General features: G+C 37.0%; 1 protein-coding gene and 1 long non-coding RNA gene across 2 annotated transcripts; one reads left to right on the forward strand and one right to left on the reverse strand.

The window, feature by feature from the left end:
- Nucleotides 1–267: 267 nt before the first annotated feature.
- LOC136694310 (uncharacterized) lies at nucleotides 268–1,414 on the reverse strand. Its single transcript, XR_010802177.1, has 3 exons — nucleotides 1,311–1,414; nucleotides 879–992; nucleotides 268–376 (listed from the first exon to the last, which is right to left on the reverse strand). It is a non-coding gene; the product is annotated as an uncharacterized lncRNA (long non-coding RNA).
- A 1,866-nt stretch (nucleotides 1,415–3,280) lies between these two features.
- sigirr (single immunoglobulin and toll-interleukin 1 receptor (TIR) domain) lies at nucleotides 3,281–13,931 on the forward strand. Its single transcript, XM_066668969.1, has 9 exons — nucleotides 3,281–3,512; nucleotides 7,062–7,269; nucleotides 7,796–7,920; nucleotides 8,676–8,816; nucleotides 9,095–9,238; nucleotides 9,920–10,022; nucleotides 11,786–11,936; nucleotides 12,043–12,220; nucleotides 13,248–13,931. The coding sequence occupies exons 1-9, from the start codon at nucleotides 3,449–3,451 to the stop codon at nucleotides 13,418–13,420; spliced, it is 1,287 nt and encodes a 428-aa protein (XP_066525066.1). The 5' UTR covers nucleotides 3,281–3,448; the 3' UTR covers nucleotides 13,421–13,931.
- Nucleotides 13,932–14,114: the final 183 nt, after the last annotated feature.

A 14,114-nucleotide genomic window follows, 5' to 3' on the forward strand; every position in this document is an offset into this window, starting at 1 on the left:
ATATAAGCAAGGTAGAATAGAATAGAATTTAGTGCAAAACATAATGTATACAATATGTTTTATACATATTTATATATATATATATATATATATATATATATGTAGAATAATTTAAGGCTGAATATACAAATTATATATATATATATATATTATATATATATATATATATATATATATATATATATATATATATATATATATATATATATATATATATATATATATATATATATATATATATATATACATACATCAAATGCAAAAAATGTTCTGAGCTAAATCTGCATCATTGCGTGCCCAAACTGGATGCATGGGGCGTGGGCTGGATCAGGGCAACACACATCTTGAAGCATGAGAGACTCAAGAGAAAGAAAACCTGACGGGGAAATATAAGGAGTGTATTAGCTTCACACAGCTGTCTGCCCTCCTCCACAGATGTAAAGCTCAGCCAGGTTGCCAGTTTGAGAAAAACTTAACATACACGAATGAGCACAAAATGTAATAACGCTAATAGCTAAAAGGCTAGAAAAGTATTCATTTCATTAGAACATCTACCTACACTAGAGAAAGGCAAAAATTAATGTGTGGCCACCATTTCCCCTGAATTACAAGCCTTTACTGCCTAAATCCATTTCATCCATTTTTCTTAATTACTTGAATATTCAGTGATTTGGATGGGTGAGCATGATTATAAGCATCTAAAACTAATTTCACTCTTTGAATAATCATTCCTACATCTTGTCTTATCACTTCATTGTGGTCAGAGTGCAGAGTGAATTAGGAATCACTGGACATTATGTATGAACATAATAATGATAAATAAATAAATAAATAAATAAATAAATAAATAAATAAATAAATAAATAACCGGATTTTACCTCTTGTCAGTTTGTGTCAGAGTACAGCAACAACCACTCAGCACCACTAGGGGTCTCACTCTCCAGAGTTTTGACAGTGTCATGTGACTTTATTAGCGTTCTCATCTGGTTGTACTTGTATGGAGAGAGATTTGTCTCAAAATACTTTATAAATGCATAAATGTTAATCCACAAATAAAACACAAGTCACAAATATGTTTCACTATTCACAAATGAATACATCCCAATCTGTGTCTCTCAGTCTGCAATTTGTACAAATACAGTTACATTCATAAATACATGTTTTTGGTTTTCATAGATATAATCACAATTTTGTGCGAAAAAAAATACATTTGTTTAAATTTACATTGCAAATATTTGTAAAATCGAAGTCTCGAATTTAAAATTTATTTGTAAACTGTAGAATCTGCGTTTGTGGATCAAGTCACTCACGTATTCTCCATGACGTGCATTTGTTCATTTCCTCTCGCGGGTTTTTGGATTTTGAGGCTTTACTTTCGCATTTCACCCGCTCCAAATACAAATGCAGCCTGATCCAAATGTGGCCAGAAGGCGAACAAGCCACCTTTTACTCTCAGGGCCGAAGCGAAACAACCCCCTGTAGGCGGGACTATGACTCCATTGGCTGCCACAGTAAATGATAGACAGCTAACTCTGGATGCTGATTGGCTAAATAAAAGTGATGACCTATGAGAAGCGCATATTCTGTTTCGGAGCCGTGGGGTATCTGCCCCTCCCTGCGGCTGAGGAAGAGCATCTGTCTGAAACAAATCACCCGTTTTAACAATCCAATCTCAACATTACGAAACATATCAGTCCCGTATCAGTCCAATAAGCAACACGGTTTTAGTCCAAATACGGGATGATTTTAACGTATTTTATTTGACAACCCTAGTCTGCAGCGAAATTAGGGAAGTTCCGCTGGATTTTAACGTCGTTAAATTTAGGGCACCTTCAAAAGTGTTCCACAGTGATCTCGCTCCTAACGGTCTGTGATATGAAGCTGAATTCAGCGGCTTGGGGGATTTTTGTTCAAACTTCCACATTAAATGCTGCGCAAATGCTTCTCCGATTAAGTTGGCCCCCACGTCCGAAAACAACAGTGCCCCCTAGCGGTGTATTTGTACAAATTGCAGACTGTGAGACACAGATTGGGATGTGTTCATTTGTGAACAATGAAACATATTTGTGACTTGTGTTTAATTTGTGGATTAACATTTACGCATTTGTAAAGTATTTTGAGACTAATCTCTCTCCATATATTTGTCTCCTAACGTTAAAAAGCTCTTCACTCGCTATGGCATTGTGTAGTCGTTCAGGGTCACTGTAAGTCCAGAGCCTATGAAGGACCAGAGCCCTCCATAAAAATTCTAAGGATAGCTAAACATGCACAAATAACAATCTATATTAATATATTTTTGGCATGAATAATTGCAAGATTAATTAAATTAACTGTATTTTTGGATGTATTTATTGATCTGTTTAATGTATCCATTGCTACATTTCTACATTTATTTATTTATTTATTTATTTATTTATCACCATCAACCTTTTTTCAGCTTAATCCATTTAATTCATTTTTGTTCATGCACAAATGTTGAAACACAAAAATATCTGGACACTAAAACTAAAATAAAATATCACATATTAAGCAGGTATAAAACAGCACAACCACTATTGTATAGCAATTTCCCAGAGGGATTATTCCCAAAGGGAGATATTCAAAAATTGAGAATATGTCCTTAGACCCCAGAGGGTTAAACAAGTGATTTTACCAGAAGCAGTTTACATTTGCCTATGATTATAGATTATCTGTTCTCTCAGTGTGTTTAATTTACATTATATCAAACTTAGATATGACCAGACAGGTTTTTATTGCACCTCTGGCTCTTAGTAAATGTTTGGCTTAGATTTATTCATTATTACAGTGTCAGCACACAGACTTAAAATCAAGTCACATGACAGATATAATTTTATTCAACATTAAAGAATTAAAGTACAGACTGGCCTTTGGGTTGACAAATTATGGGTCATTGCATATAGTTATTAGGGCTTCCACTCTGAGTAAAACCCTGTGGTCGTTAAATAGTGGTGAGAGGAGATGTCTTGAGTACTTGTTAATATTTTCAATGCTGCAAAAAAGTTTTGAGTGCTTTACTGTTTACTTAGAACGTACAATTAAGCTCTTATCATAACATTAGAAACAATTAACTTTGTTTATACTAGTAGCCTGAATTAATATAAATCCTCAGCCAATCCCAGCACCATATATTCAAGACCATTAGCCAATCACGGTGAAAAATTTGGGCAAATAACCAATCAGAGCGTGGTGAGGGAAAAGGCGGGGCTCGTGTGAACACCGGCGGAAAAGCAACGCAACAGGTGAGAGCTACGTCCGTCACGTGACCCACGCTCCGGCTCTTGGAGTTTAGCAGCATCAGCTCTGACCTTCATTACAGTGAGCAGGTACTCCTCACTTCATCATCATCATCATCATTGCCCCGTTACTGCTCTCTCCTGTCGGCCCCGAATGAACTACCGAGAACAAGGCTGTAGTTTGTGGAGGTGCAATGAGGCAGAGTCAGATGTTTCTGTACCTGTGTTTGTGGAGCCACATTTTGGTCGTGTTCGGAGGTAAGACTCTTATCTAATTCACGTTGCTTCGTCTTGTGCGTTTCTTTGCGGGTTTAGTGTGCAGGGTTGAACTCGAGTGGCCCCTAATCTACGAGCGGGACCACAAGCTCACACGTAGACACGAACTGAAGACAAGACTCGAAAAGATAGCCCTTGTTATGTTTATTTGAGGAAAGGTAACGAAGGGACGTCTCCTGTATAAATACAGACTGCGCATTTTCTGCCTCCTTAAATGTTTTACAAAACGGGTTGTTATTAGGAAGGAAAGGCCAGCACGACCCTTGGACCCAGTGAACAGCTGGTGTCTCTGGTTAATGATTAATGGAATTTAAACTGACAGTCGGGCAGCAATGGGAGAATGAACACAGCACTATACAAAATCTGTAGACTGTGAGTTTACGGTGTTGTACTGTAATAAGTACTGTATTTAAAGGGAGGATTGCACAGAATTTCAGACTTTTTTCATATTTTCATTGGTAAGAAGAATACAAACATTCAGGATGATGGTATTTCAGGCAAACTTCCTGATTCAGAAACATACCAGGAACCACAGTTCATGGGGTTTAGTGCCATTTCACACAAAGCTATTACATTAAATTGTAAGGCCTACACAATTTTTAGTGTAAGTTTAATATATATATATATATATATATATATATATATATATATATATATATATATATATATATATATATATATTTATTTATATTTCAAATGATAATTAATAGAACGCTTATATTTACAGCATTGTACACATTCCTGATTCCTGTCAACACCACTCCTAAGTTTCTAAATAATTCACATTCCTCTGTTCACTCTGACAGATTTTATGTAATGTCAGTGAAGTAACTGCAAAAAAATTGACAATTACAGTTTAATTACATGCTAATTGTAGTGCATTGGTCTACTGTTTATTTAGTTACAAGCCTTGGGCTAATGGTTTAATAGTCAAGGTTACCTGGATAACAAGAATGTTATGTCAAAAGTGTCAGGAGCTTTTAACATCTATTGTTGTTAGCACTTGTTAAATGCTGTAGTGGCCATGTAGCTGAGAAAGTTAACAGTCTGGTTTGAGCTGACCTTTGTCATGGAATTTACTATCAGTCACTTTCAGTGTTATCCTGTGTCAAAAAGGCATGGTTTCTGTTTGTTTCTCCCCTCTCTGCTCATACACACTGAAAAAAGTACCACATATTGTTTTGAATATATGTAAATACTGTTTTGAGTGTAATTTTCATATTCACCATTCTCAGTTTTCTGTGCTCTATTTCCTGATGTCTTAAACCAGGAATAAGTCAGGCATAACATGGTAGGTATCCTGTTTTAAAGCATTTTCAAGTTGTAGGTACATGTAAAAGCAAAAATAAATAAGAAAGTGTTATAAATCATGTCATATAAATAATGACAGGAGAGCAATAATATGTTTTGAATATAAAATCAAGCTCTCCTTTTTTCTCAAAGAAAAATGCATTTTACATTATGCAGGCACTTTAAATTGAGTTAGATGTAATTATAACTCATGGTTTACTACATTTTCCTACAAAGCAAAGCATGTGCACCTGTCCTTGCTAAAACACCCGAGTCCTCAACTGGAAATATGGCATGGATAACAATTAGGACCTAATTATAGTATGCTCAGAATTTGTTTGCAGTGCAAACACTCTCTCTTTTCCTCCTCAGCTGATCTCTCCTGCACTCGTACTTCTGTTAATGCAGAATACTATTTGGATATTGAGGATCCTGGATCACAGTAAAAACAGTCACAGAAGTGAACCATTTCTGCAGTAGTAACACAATTTGTCATGTTGATTGTAGCATATGAAAATCTGAGTCTGTTTCTTTGGTCTCAGGTTTTTTTTGTTGGTAGATGAACTACGCTGTATTGACAACTAGGAAGCTAACAGTAAATGTGGCCATGTTATACTTACAGCATAAAAGACAAAACAAAAGCTATCACTGTTGTGTCCACATGAACATACATTTGGTTTAGGAATATACAACAATGATAATGCAGCAGGTAATTTCAAATAATGAAGGAAAGTGCTGTCTGTGCCTTTTGTACCTCATATCAGTCATATGTGAGCGAGCAGCAGGACACAGAGTATGCACTGTTTTTCAGAAACTTCCGCCTGCTAACAGATGACCCAAGCTCATAGCCAAGCCTCCACTTTATCCTGAAGAGCAGACATGAATAAAAGGACAAAAGAAATGTGCTCTGCTCCTTCTCTACACTTGCAGCCATCTGCCTGAGTGCATTTCTCAAAGAACATCTTGAAATATGTTTAAATCACACTCATTTTCATCATGGATAATGTTTTTGATATTTATGTGTATTTATATTATCATTTCATTATCATATTCATATTAATCTGCACCCTGCTGAAATTAGTCATGCAACTACTTGGTGGTGAAAGGGAATGCTTAAGGAGTATGAAATAGAGGTGATGTGTATTACAGCCACCTTTTAAGGGGAATACGTATATTGTGTTCTGCTGAGATTAGATATCCCAGGAATATTCCACAGACTAGACTTGACTTATAAAGACATCATTGTTTTAGTGTGACACTGCACTCAGAAGTAGGTCATTTACATAATTTTTTAATTAAAAGTCTGGTATCTCACTATGGAAAACGCTCCCTGTGTGACTGACCATAGAAACACAGATGGCACCACATCTGGCAGCTCCTATGTCAGACATTCTGATTCAAAAAGCCACGAATGCATAAGTAGCCTTGCATTCTCTTTTATCATTCATTTAGAGTCTTAACTGTGGGAAAGATATAGTCAACTTCCATATTACATGCCTTCTCAAGTGTCATATGCAGTGTAGAAGAGGACAAAGTGAAAATCAATGTCTGAGGAGGTGTGCTGACATGCCACTAGGGCTCTGGGCACAACTGTGCAGACAGAACTGTGACAAGCCTTAGCAACACACTCCTTAGGGAGAGATATACAGGTCAAGAACTGCCATGACTCCACTTTTCAGCCAAAACAGGAAAGAAAGGTAGCTTGAGGTGCTGATCTAAAAGGTGAATTGATCTCTGGGTCTTACTTTAAATTTTTAAATTTTTAATTTAACAATACAGTTACACTATCATTGCATGGACTGGACACAGGCAGTCCTCTACCTGTCTTGAATAAGCATAAATATGACCCACATTTTGCATTTTGATGTTTAAGCAAGTGGAATGGACAGAAAAGCATGTAGCTTGCTGACTCACTGGTTCTCAGTTTTGAGTCACAGGTCTGGCACCTATATACCATATCATCTATCTATATCATACTCAGCTTTAATAGACTAAAGGTAGTTCATTGTTTACAGCGTGCTTTTGGCGTCACCATTTTTAAATTTTCTGTCTAGATTCTTTTGAACATCAAAGTGGTTATTAATTGAAGTTTTTGTTTTTGTAAGCTGACCAGAAGGCATCTTAAATCACATACAAATGATCACAAATATGAAACCATCAATCACCCAGACAAAATTAAATCACCATAAAAAATGTTGTCCACATTAATGTGGTCTTTAAATAGTTCCATCTCATCCACAGAGCCTGTTTGTAGCCAAACGCCTCAGTTTAAGCCTGATGTGAATCAGAGGGAGGTGTGGGGTACCCTGGGCACCAGTGTTGAGTTAAATTGCACGGCTCTGATTGTCTACAATAAGAATGAATCCAACTGTGAACCAACTCTGCTGTGGAGAAAAGATGGACAACCTCTGACCAACCTCAGTGATTACAGCCTGAACACTTCCCACTGGTGAGTGCCACGTACAAAAAAGACGTAATATTTCTTTGAAATGTGATCATTTCATGATAATTGGACCAACACAAATTATTTAAAAAATAATTTGAAATAAATAGTTTTTTTTTAAACTTGTAAATTAATTTTAAAGTTTGGTTTGACAATGACAATTACAAGCATATTACAGTGTATGATTTTACAAGAATTAAACACCCATGAAAAGAAAAAATGTGTTAACATATGACTTTCAGAGCTACAGCAACTTGTCCCCACTATTCCCTGAGTGCTGTAAAAAAGAGGTGATGTAACACAGTCATTCTTGGAGCATTTCTTTTGGTCCATTCGTCATGAAATTTTCACACAATGTGAAGGACAAATGCTGTGTTCAAATGACGTAGTAAACTAAAACTTCACAAAAATGGAGATACATGATTTTAACTGGAAATCAACGATATGTCTGATTGTTGGTAAAATCAGGACTTATTTGATTTGATCTTGAAATTTTATGTGACAGAAGTTAATTTGACTGATTGCTTTGCAGGCTTGTTGCTGATGGCCAAGTTGTGAGCAGTGCTCTGTTTGTAAACTTAAAGGAACAAGTTAATTTTGGTCTGTACTCTTGTGAAATATGGAATGGAACAGTGACATACAACCTTCAGGAGACCAGTAAGAACTATATTACTCTTTTATATCTATCAATGTTACCCTGCTACGTGGAGTGATAAGTAACAAACAATAAAACAAGAAGCCGACTGTATTTAAAAAAGTGATCATTCATAATTTTTTCAATTAATTTTACAAGATATTAAGAATGACATTACTTAGTAGTCCATAATGGAATTTATTGTCCATAGAACGGCTCCTCTAGGGTGGCCATGTTGAAAATTGATTTAATGTAGGATCTAAAATCCAGGTCAAAAAGTGTCAATAGAATTGTTTTTAAATAACATCAAAATCATTGTAAACTTGATTTAATGTCTGTGTTGTTGTATAAAATGTATTAATGGCCTGTATATCTATTATTTTCTTTGGATATATTTGCCATTAGGTTAAAATAAAGTTGAGCAGACATTAACACAAAATATAAACATCATATAATTCACCATTCAACTAATAAGACATGATATTGTTATGTATTTGTTATGAACTGTGTATTCAATGTGCAGTGAAATGACTATTTTAACTCTTCTTAAAGTTAATGTTTTACAAATACGAGCAAACATACGCTACAGCAAAGTATACTTTACTATCAGTGCTCATTGTTTTCTTGGATCAGGTGACACTTTATTTACAGATCAGCATTGCCAGCCTCTTTATAACTAACTGTGAAACACTTTTAATGTTTCCTCATAGAACAAGTCTAGAAATGTTCAAACACGAAAAAGCACAAATAACACACAACCTTTTTGTCCTTTCTGCAGATTTCCCAAGTCACACAGGGGCAGTGGTTGCGTCAGTGGTTTTGCTGCTTTTTTTGGTCTTAGCCACTTTAATCTACACCAAGTGCCACCTCAATTTCAAACTTTGGTATAAAAGCAAATATGGTGACTATGAAATCAATGGTAAGTTATTGTACACATGTAACAATGACATTTTCTGCAAGTGTTAGTGTATAGCTTCAGTTGATTTACTTTACTAACCCTAACCCTAGCTTCTTTTTTCCTGTTTGTTCTTACTTTAAGGCTATGTTTTTTATACAGTGCTTCATTAAAGGCCTGTTTGTGAAGTTAAGTCTAGTCCTGAACTATTCTGCACAATCAGTGGTGTATCTGCTTTATGAAGACACATAGCCTAGGTTTAGGCTTTCTTTTAAAGCTCTAATCTTTTCTTTTACACTCAGATGGCAAAATGTATGATGCCTACATCTCATACATAAACAGTGAGAACGATCGAAAGTTTGTCAATTTCATCTTGAAACCTCACCTGGAGAATAAGTACGGACACAAGTTACTCCTCAATGAAACAAACATTCTCCCTGCAGTCGGTAAGTACCTCTTACAATCAATGATGGAGGTCAATTTTAAAGCCTTTCTTTCTTCTTGCGTTTGTGCCACAGCCATTCAAGTACAACTGACTAAAGGGACTGGTTTTACTATCAGAGTGTAGCAACTATATTCATATAAAAATATGTCATTGACACACATACCAACCATAAGATTAAAGCCACCTCCATGTTTATACACTCAGTGGACACTCAAAGACACGGTGGTGGTGTGTTAGTGTGTGTTCGCTGAAACGAGTGGATTAGACACAGAAGGACCGCTCAAGTTTTAAAACATATTTGTCAGTGCTGGACTGAGTATAGTCCACCAGCCAAAAAATCATCCAGCCAACAGTGTCCTTTGTCCACTGATGAAGGACTAGATGATGGCCAACACAAAGTGAGCAAAATAAGATGGGTTACTTTCTCTGACTTTACAAGGTAGGCACATCTAACAGAGTGGAGAATAAGTGGACACAGTGTTTAGAATTTCCAGCAGCACTGCTGTTTCTGATCCACTCTAATCTTTGAGTGTCCAATGAGTGTATAAGCATGGAGGTGGCTTTAATGTTATGGTTGTATGTGTATCAATGGCATATTTTTATTATTTAAAATAATTTCAAGGCTTCTCCTCTTGTCTTATTTCTTATCTCTTGAATGCCGCTGCGTGGGTTGTTTCCTCAGAGCCATCTGCAGAGCTGCTGATGGACAGTAGTCGGTGTCGGAGGCTCATTGTGGTACTGTCACAGCCGTACTTGGAGCAAGAATGGTGCACCACCAATTTCAGGTAGGAATGGTGACCAAATTAATTTTTTTCAGTGAGAGACTGAAATGGAATTTGAATCTTGGTGGTATTTAGTGTGGATGTGTGGTTCTTTGATTTGACTTAGAACCATTGTTTCCAGCATTGGTCTTGAAGTACCCCTGCTCTATTTATTTGACTATTTTCTCTGCTCTGACACAATTATGATTTTTTGATTTACTTAAGCATGTTTACTTAATTCCACTCCACTTGCGAATGTATTTCTGTTAAAAGTTAAAAACTTTACTGAAACGTTTTTCCACAGCACAATGTTGTCAGATCATATTTCACTGAATAGCGCATTCACTGTAAAGTCTTAAGAGAATTCCAAGTATGTTGATGTTTTGGTGATAATAACATATAAGAACACACAGGTAATGCATGTTTTCTGAGGTTTCACAAGGTAATACTGTTTCAAGTACAGGAAATTTTACATGTTCTTTCATAGCCTTATTCTGAAGGATATTACAAAAGAATTAAAGTTAGAAAGGAAAGAGCTCAGCTGGTGTGTTGTTAAGAAAGGCTACACAGACCCTCATATGACTGCAGTGAGGTTTTGCTCAGGGAGTGGTGGTGCCATACACCAGTGAGCAGCATTGTTTATACAAATACATAGACTTTAAGGAACACTGTGTAGTATTTTTACCTTAAAATTACAGCTTGAAAATGATTGTGATGCTCCACCAACCTGTAATAGGAGAATAGCACCTCTGTCATTGTTGCACTGGGGTCGAGTCTACTAAAACTAGACCCTGCAAGTTCAGCAGCACAGGGTGAGAACTGCGTATAGATTTAAGACACACATCTTACACTTGCTACAAAAAGACTATAGATTTTAATTATCAGTACGGACATTGTGGCAGAGACTGAAAAGAAACAAGGGGAAACAAGGAGGAGATAATTATAGAGTAATAGAGAGGCTATACAAGAGTTAATATTGGATTGACTTTTCTCAATAGAGTGAGCTGAGAAAAAACACAAGTATAAAAGACAAACACCTTCTTCCTGTTGGACTAGTAAGTAATAACATGTTGTAGCACTTTCTCGATGTGTTGCTGTGTTCGTTAGTGATAAGTCTTTTGACGACAAAGTGTTGTAGTCAGGTCTTTGAGAGTTACTGATTAAAGTGCCTCAGAGTTAGTGGCTGCTAACTATAGCAAGATTAGCACATTATTCAAACTGATGTTTAGACATGACCTGTGAAGACCCTCCAGGGTGTATTCCCGCCTTGCGCCCAATGATTCCAGGTAGGCTCTGGACCCACCGCGACCCTGAACTGGATAAGCGCTTACAGATAATGAATAAATGAATAATTGAATGTTTAGACATTAGATCTGTTATTAAGTACTTTTCTGTCAATTGCTGTGCAGCTGTGTTGGCTGGATTTACACTTTGCGCTGGTGGAGTCCAAGCTTTCAGGACAAAGTGTTATAGTCAGGTCTTTGAAAGTTACTGATCAATTAGTGTTGACAACTGCCTGACTCTCTCAAGAACCACCTACTTCTGCAGGAATAGAAATTTGAATGACACACAAACGGACCAATCATAAGTCTGTATTTTGGCATGATGTGTAGAAGGGGGCAATTTTTGATTCATGTCAGGCCAGTACCAGAGTAGGAGGTAAGTATTGAAATATCAGGAGCAGGAGTATGCTAGGAGAATGCTGTGGATCCACTGACTGGAAAGCTCATCTCAGATATTTTGATTCTGTGAGATGTTTATTCTATGAGGTTTTGATATGTTGTTAGACAGGGGATGTTTCATTTGCTGGAGCTCTCTCGAAAGCCCATCTTCATCATCTTCAAGTCTCAGCAGAAGCATTTGAGTCTGGATATTATCCAGCAACTGAGAGAGCAGCAGGCACGCATTACCACTCTGGTATGGGGACCACACTCTATGGTGAGACCACTCTCACATCACACACATGACAAGCTCCTAGATGAATCATTTCTCCACAGTAACCACAAATACACTCGCACAGACACACATTCTCTCTCTCCCTCAGACTCCATCGTCTGGGTTTTGGAAGGAGTTGGCCTTGGCAATGCCACGTAAAGTAGTGTTTCGCACAAAGTTAACTGGAGACCCCCAGACTCTGCTGCAAAATGATAAAGACCCCATGCTCACCCTGCAGCCGGATTACCTGGACTGTAGGCTAGACCCTGACCCTGCTGGAGACCTAGGTACGAACACTGAAGTCAAATCATATCAAATTCTTATAGCTTTTGTTTAACCTGATGTGCTATAATTAAAGTGAACTTACAAAAATCCAGTAATAGGACAAATGATCAACAACATTAAAACAAAAACCACTGGGGTGAGAAAGGCAGGGGTGACCAATCCAAGAAAAACTCCCTCCCGCATGAGGAAGAAACACACAAGTGGGACACATCCTCCTGTGAGCAAACCCACTTGTAGGTTGTTATTTAAAAGCCACAGTACCAACACACAGGCCTGTTGTTATCCTCATATCTGCTTTTATGATCATAGTAGTATGATATGGATAATCAAATAATGGTGATTCATGACTATAATAAAAACAGTAGCATATTAAATGATTGATAATTACAGTCCATGTAAACTTCAGTGGAGTTGGTAACAGTATATGGAGGGTGGGTAAGCAACTGGTTTGGGGTCGGTAACGAGACCCCAAGAATTAGTCTTCCATCTGTGTCAGGTAGAACAGCTGTGCAGTCATTCACTCAGAAAGGAGGAGAGTTGGAATTGTGTTTTGAAAGTGTGGCCAGTGACTGTGGCAGATCTAGCTATAACAGAGTAACTGAGTCCTGAACATTAGCTGGCAGATTGTTCCAGAGTTTTGTGGGTTTTATCGGAAAAAAGAAGAGGCTATTTTATTTAATGTTGACTGCATACTGCCCACTGGAGAGATTTAATCACACTTGTATTTTTGGTTAGAATCAGAATACAGCACAGAGAACTTTCCAAACCTGACCTGAGCCCTAAAAAGGTTTGTACTAAACCTTAAAAGTACTAAACCTGGCCCATTGTTTTTGAATCTGATTAGAAACTGAAGCTGAAGTACAATGTGTCTGAACATGACCCAGACTGACCCATCATCATCCAATATGCAAACCAAAACGTTGAAAAACAACAAACATTACATTTCATAATTACCTGCTTTTGTTCGGATATGATTCCTCTGCATTTTAACATCGCACTAACAAATGTATCTGTTTTCACTTTCTGTAGGCTTGCATTTGCCTGTCTACAAGGTGCTGCCTTCTAAAGCTCCAGTACTCCCTCCAGTCCCTGATCCAGCAGCTGAAGCCAGAGAGGCAGAGATAGATGTGTCTGATCTGGGCTCCAGGAATTACGCTGCCCGAACTGATTTTTACTGTCTGGTTACTGAGGATGATATGTAAGCTCCACTCCACTGCGTCTCGGGCCAAATGGACACCCTCAATCATTTCATAAGTCAGTCTTTCATTGAAAAAAAAAATGCTGAGCTAGTCTAGAGTAGTTCATTATTTACAAGGGCTGGTGTTTATGAAGACTGATCAGAGCACACAAGATTCATGTCCTTCCCTCAAAATCTGATTATGTTTCTGAAGTTATATACAGAAAGTTTGAAATGTGGAGAGAGAATGGGATTTACAGGACGTCAGTGTGTAGCTCTGGAGCATTGTGTACAACATCTTAGTACTTCTAACAAAGCAATATTTTGTTAACATTTCAAGGACCTTTTTGTTACTTGTATAGAAACCAACAGGTATCATATTCCAGGCTTGGAATCACAGTTGTCCATTTTGGCTTATATTTAACTCTATAATTTCAGCACACAATGCAAACAATACGATGAAATACACTATGTTGGGAAATATTTTATGTTTGGTTACTATATATAATATATATTTATGTATTTCAATACATTTTGGAATAACTGATGTATAATATAAATGTATATTTTTATTAAAATTTGGTGTAGCTTGTGAGTAACTGCATTATTTTGGCCCCTCATCATGTTAGGGTATCATCGTGATCGTGGCACTGCTTGGTTTCACAGTATTTGCCCTAATTTTCAAGCCCCTTTGTAAAGGACGTAATTGTAACAGCCAT

Source organism: Hoplias malabaricus, chromosome 4 (genome assembly GCF_029633855.1).
Source record: "Hoplias malabaricus isolate fHopMal1 chromosome 4, fHopMal1.hap1, whole genome shotgun sequence".
In the NCBI taxonomy this organism is placed as follows: domain Eukaryota; kingdom Metazoa; phylum Chordata; class Actinopteri; order Characiformes; family Erythrinidae; genus Hoplias; species Hoplias malabaricus.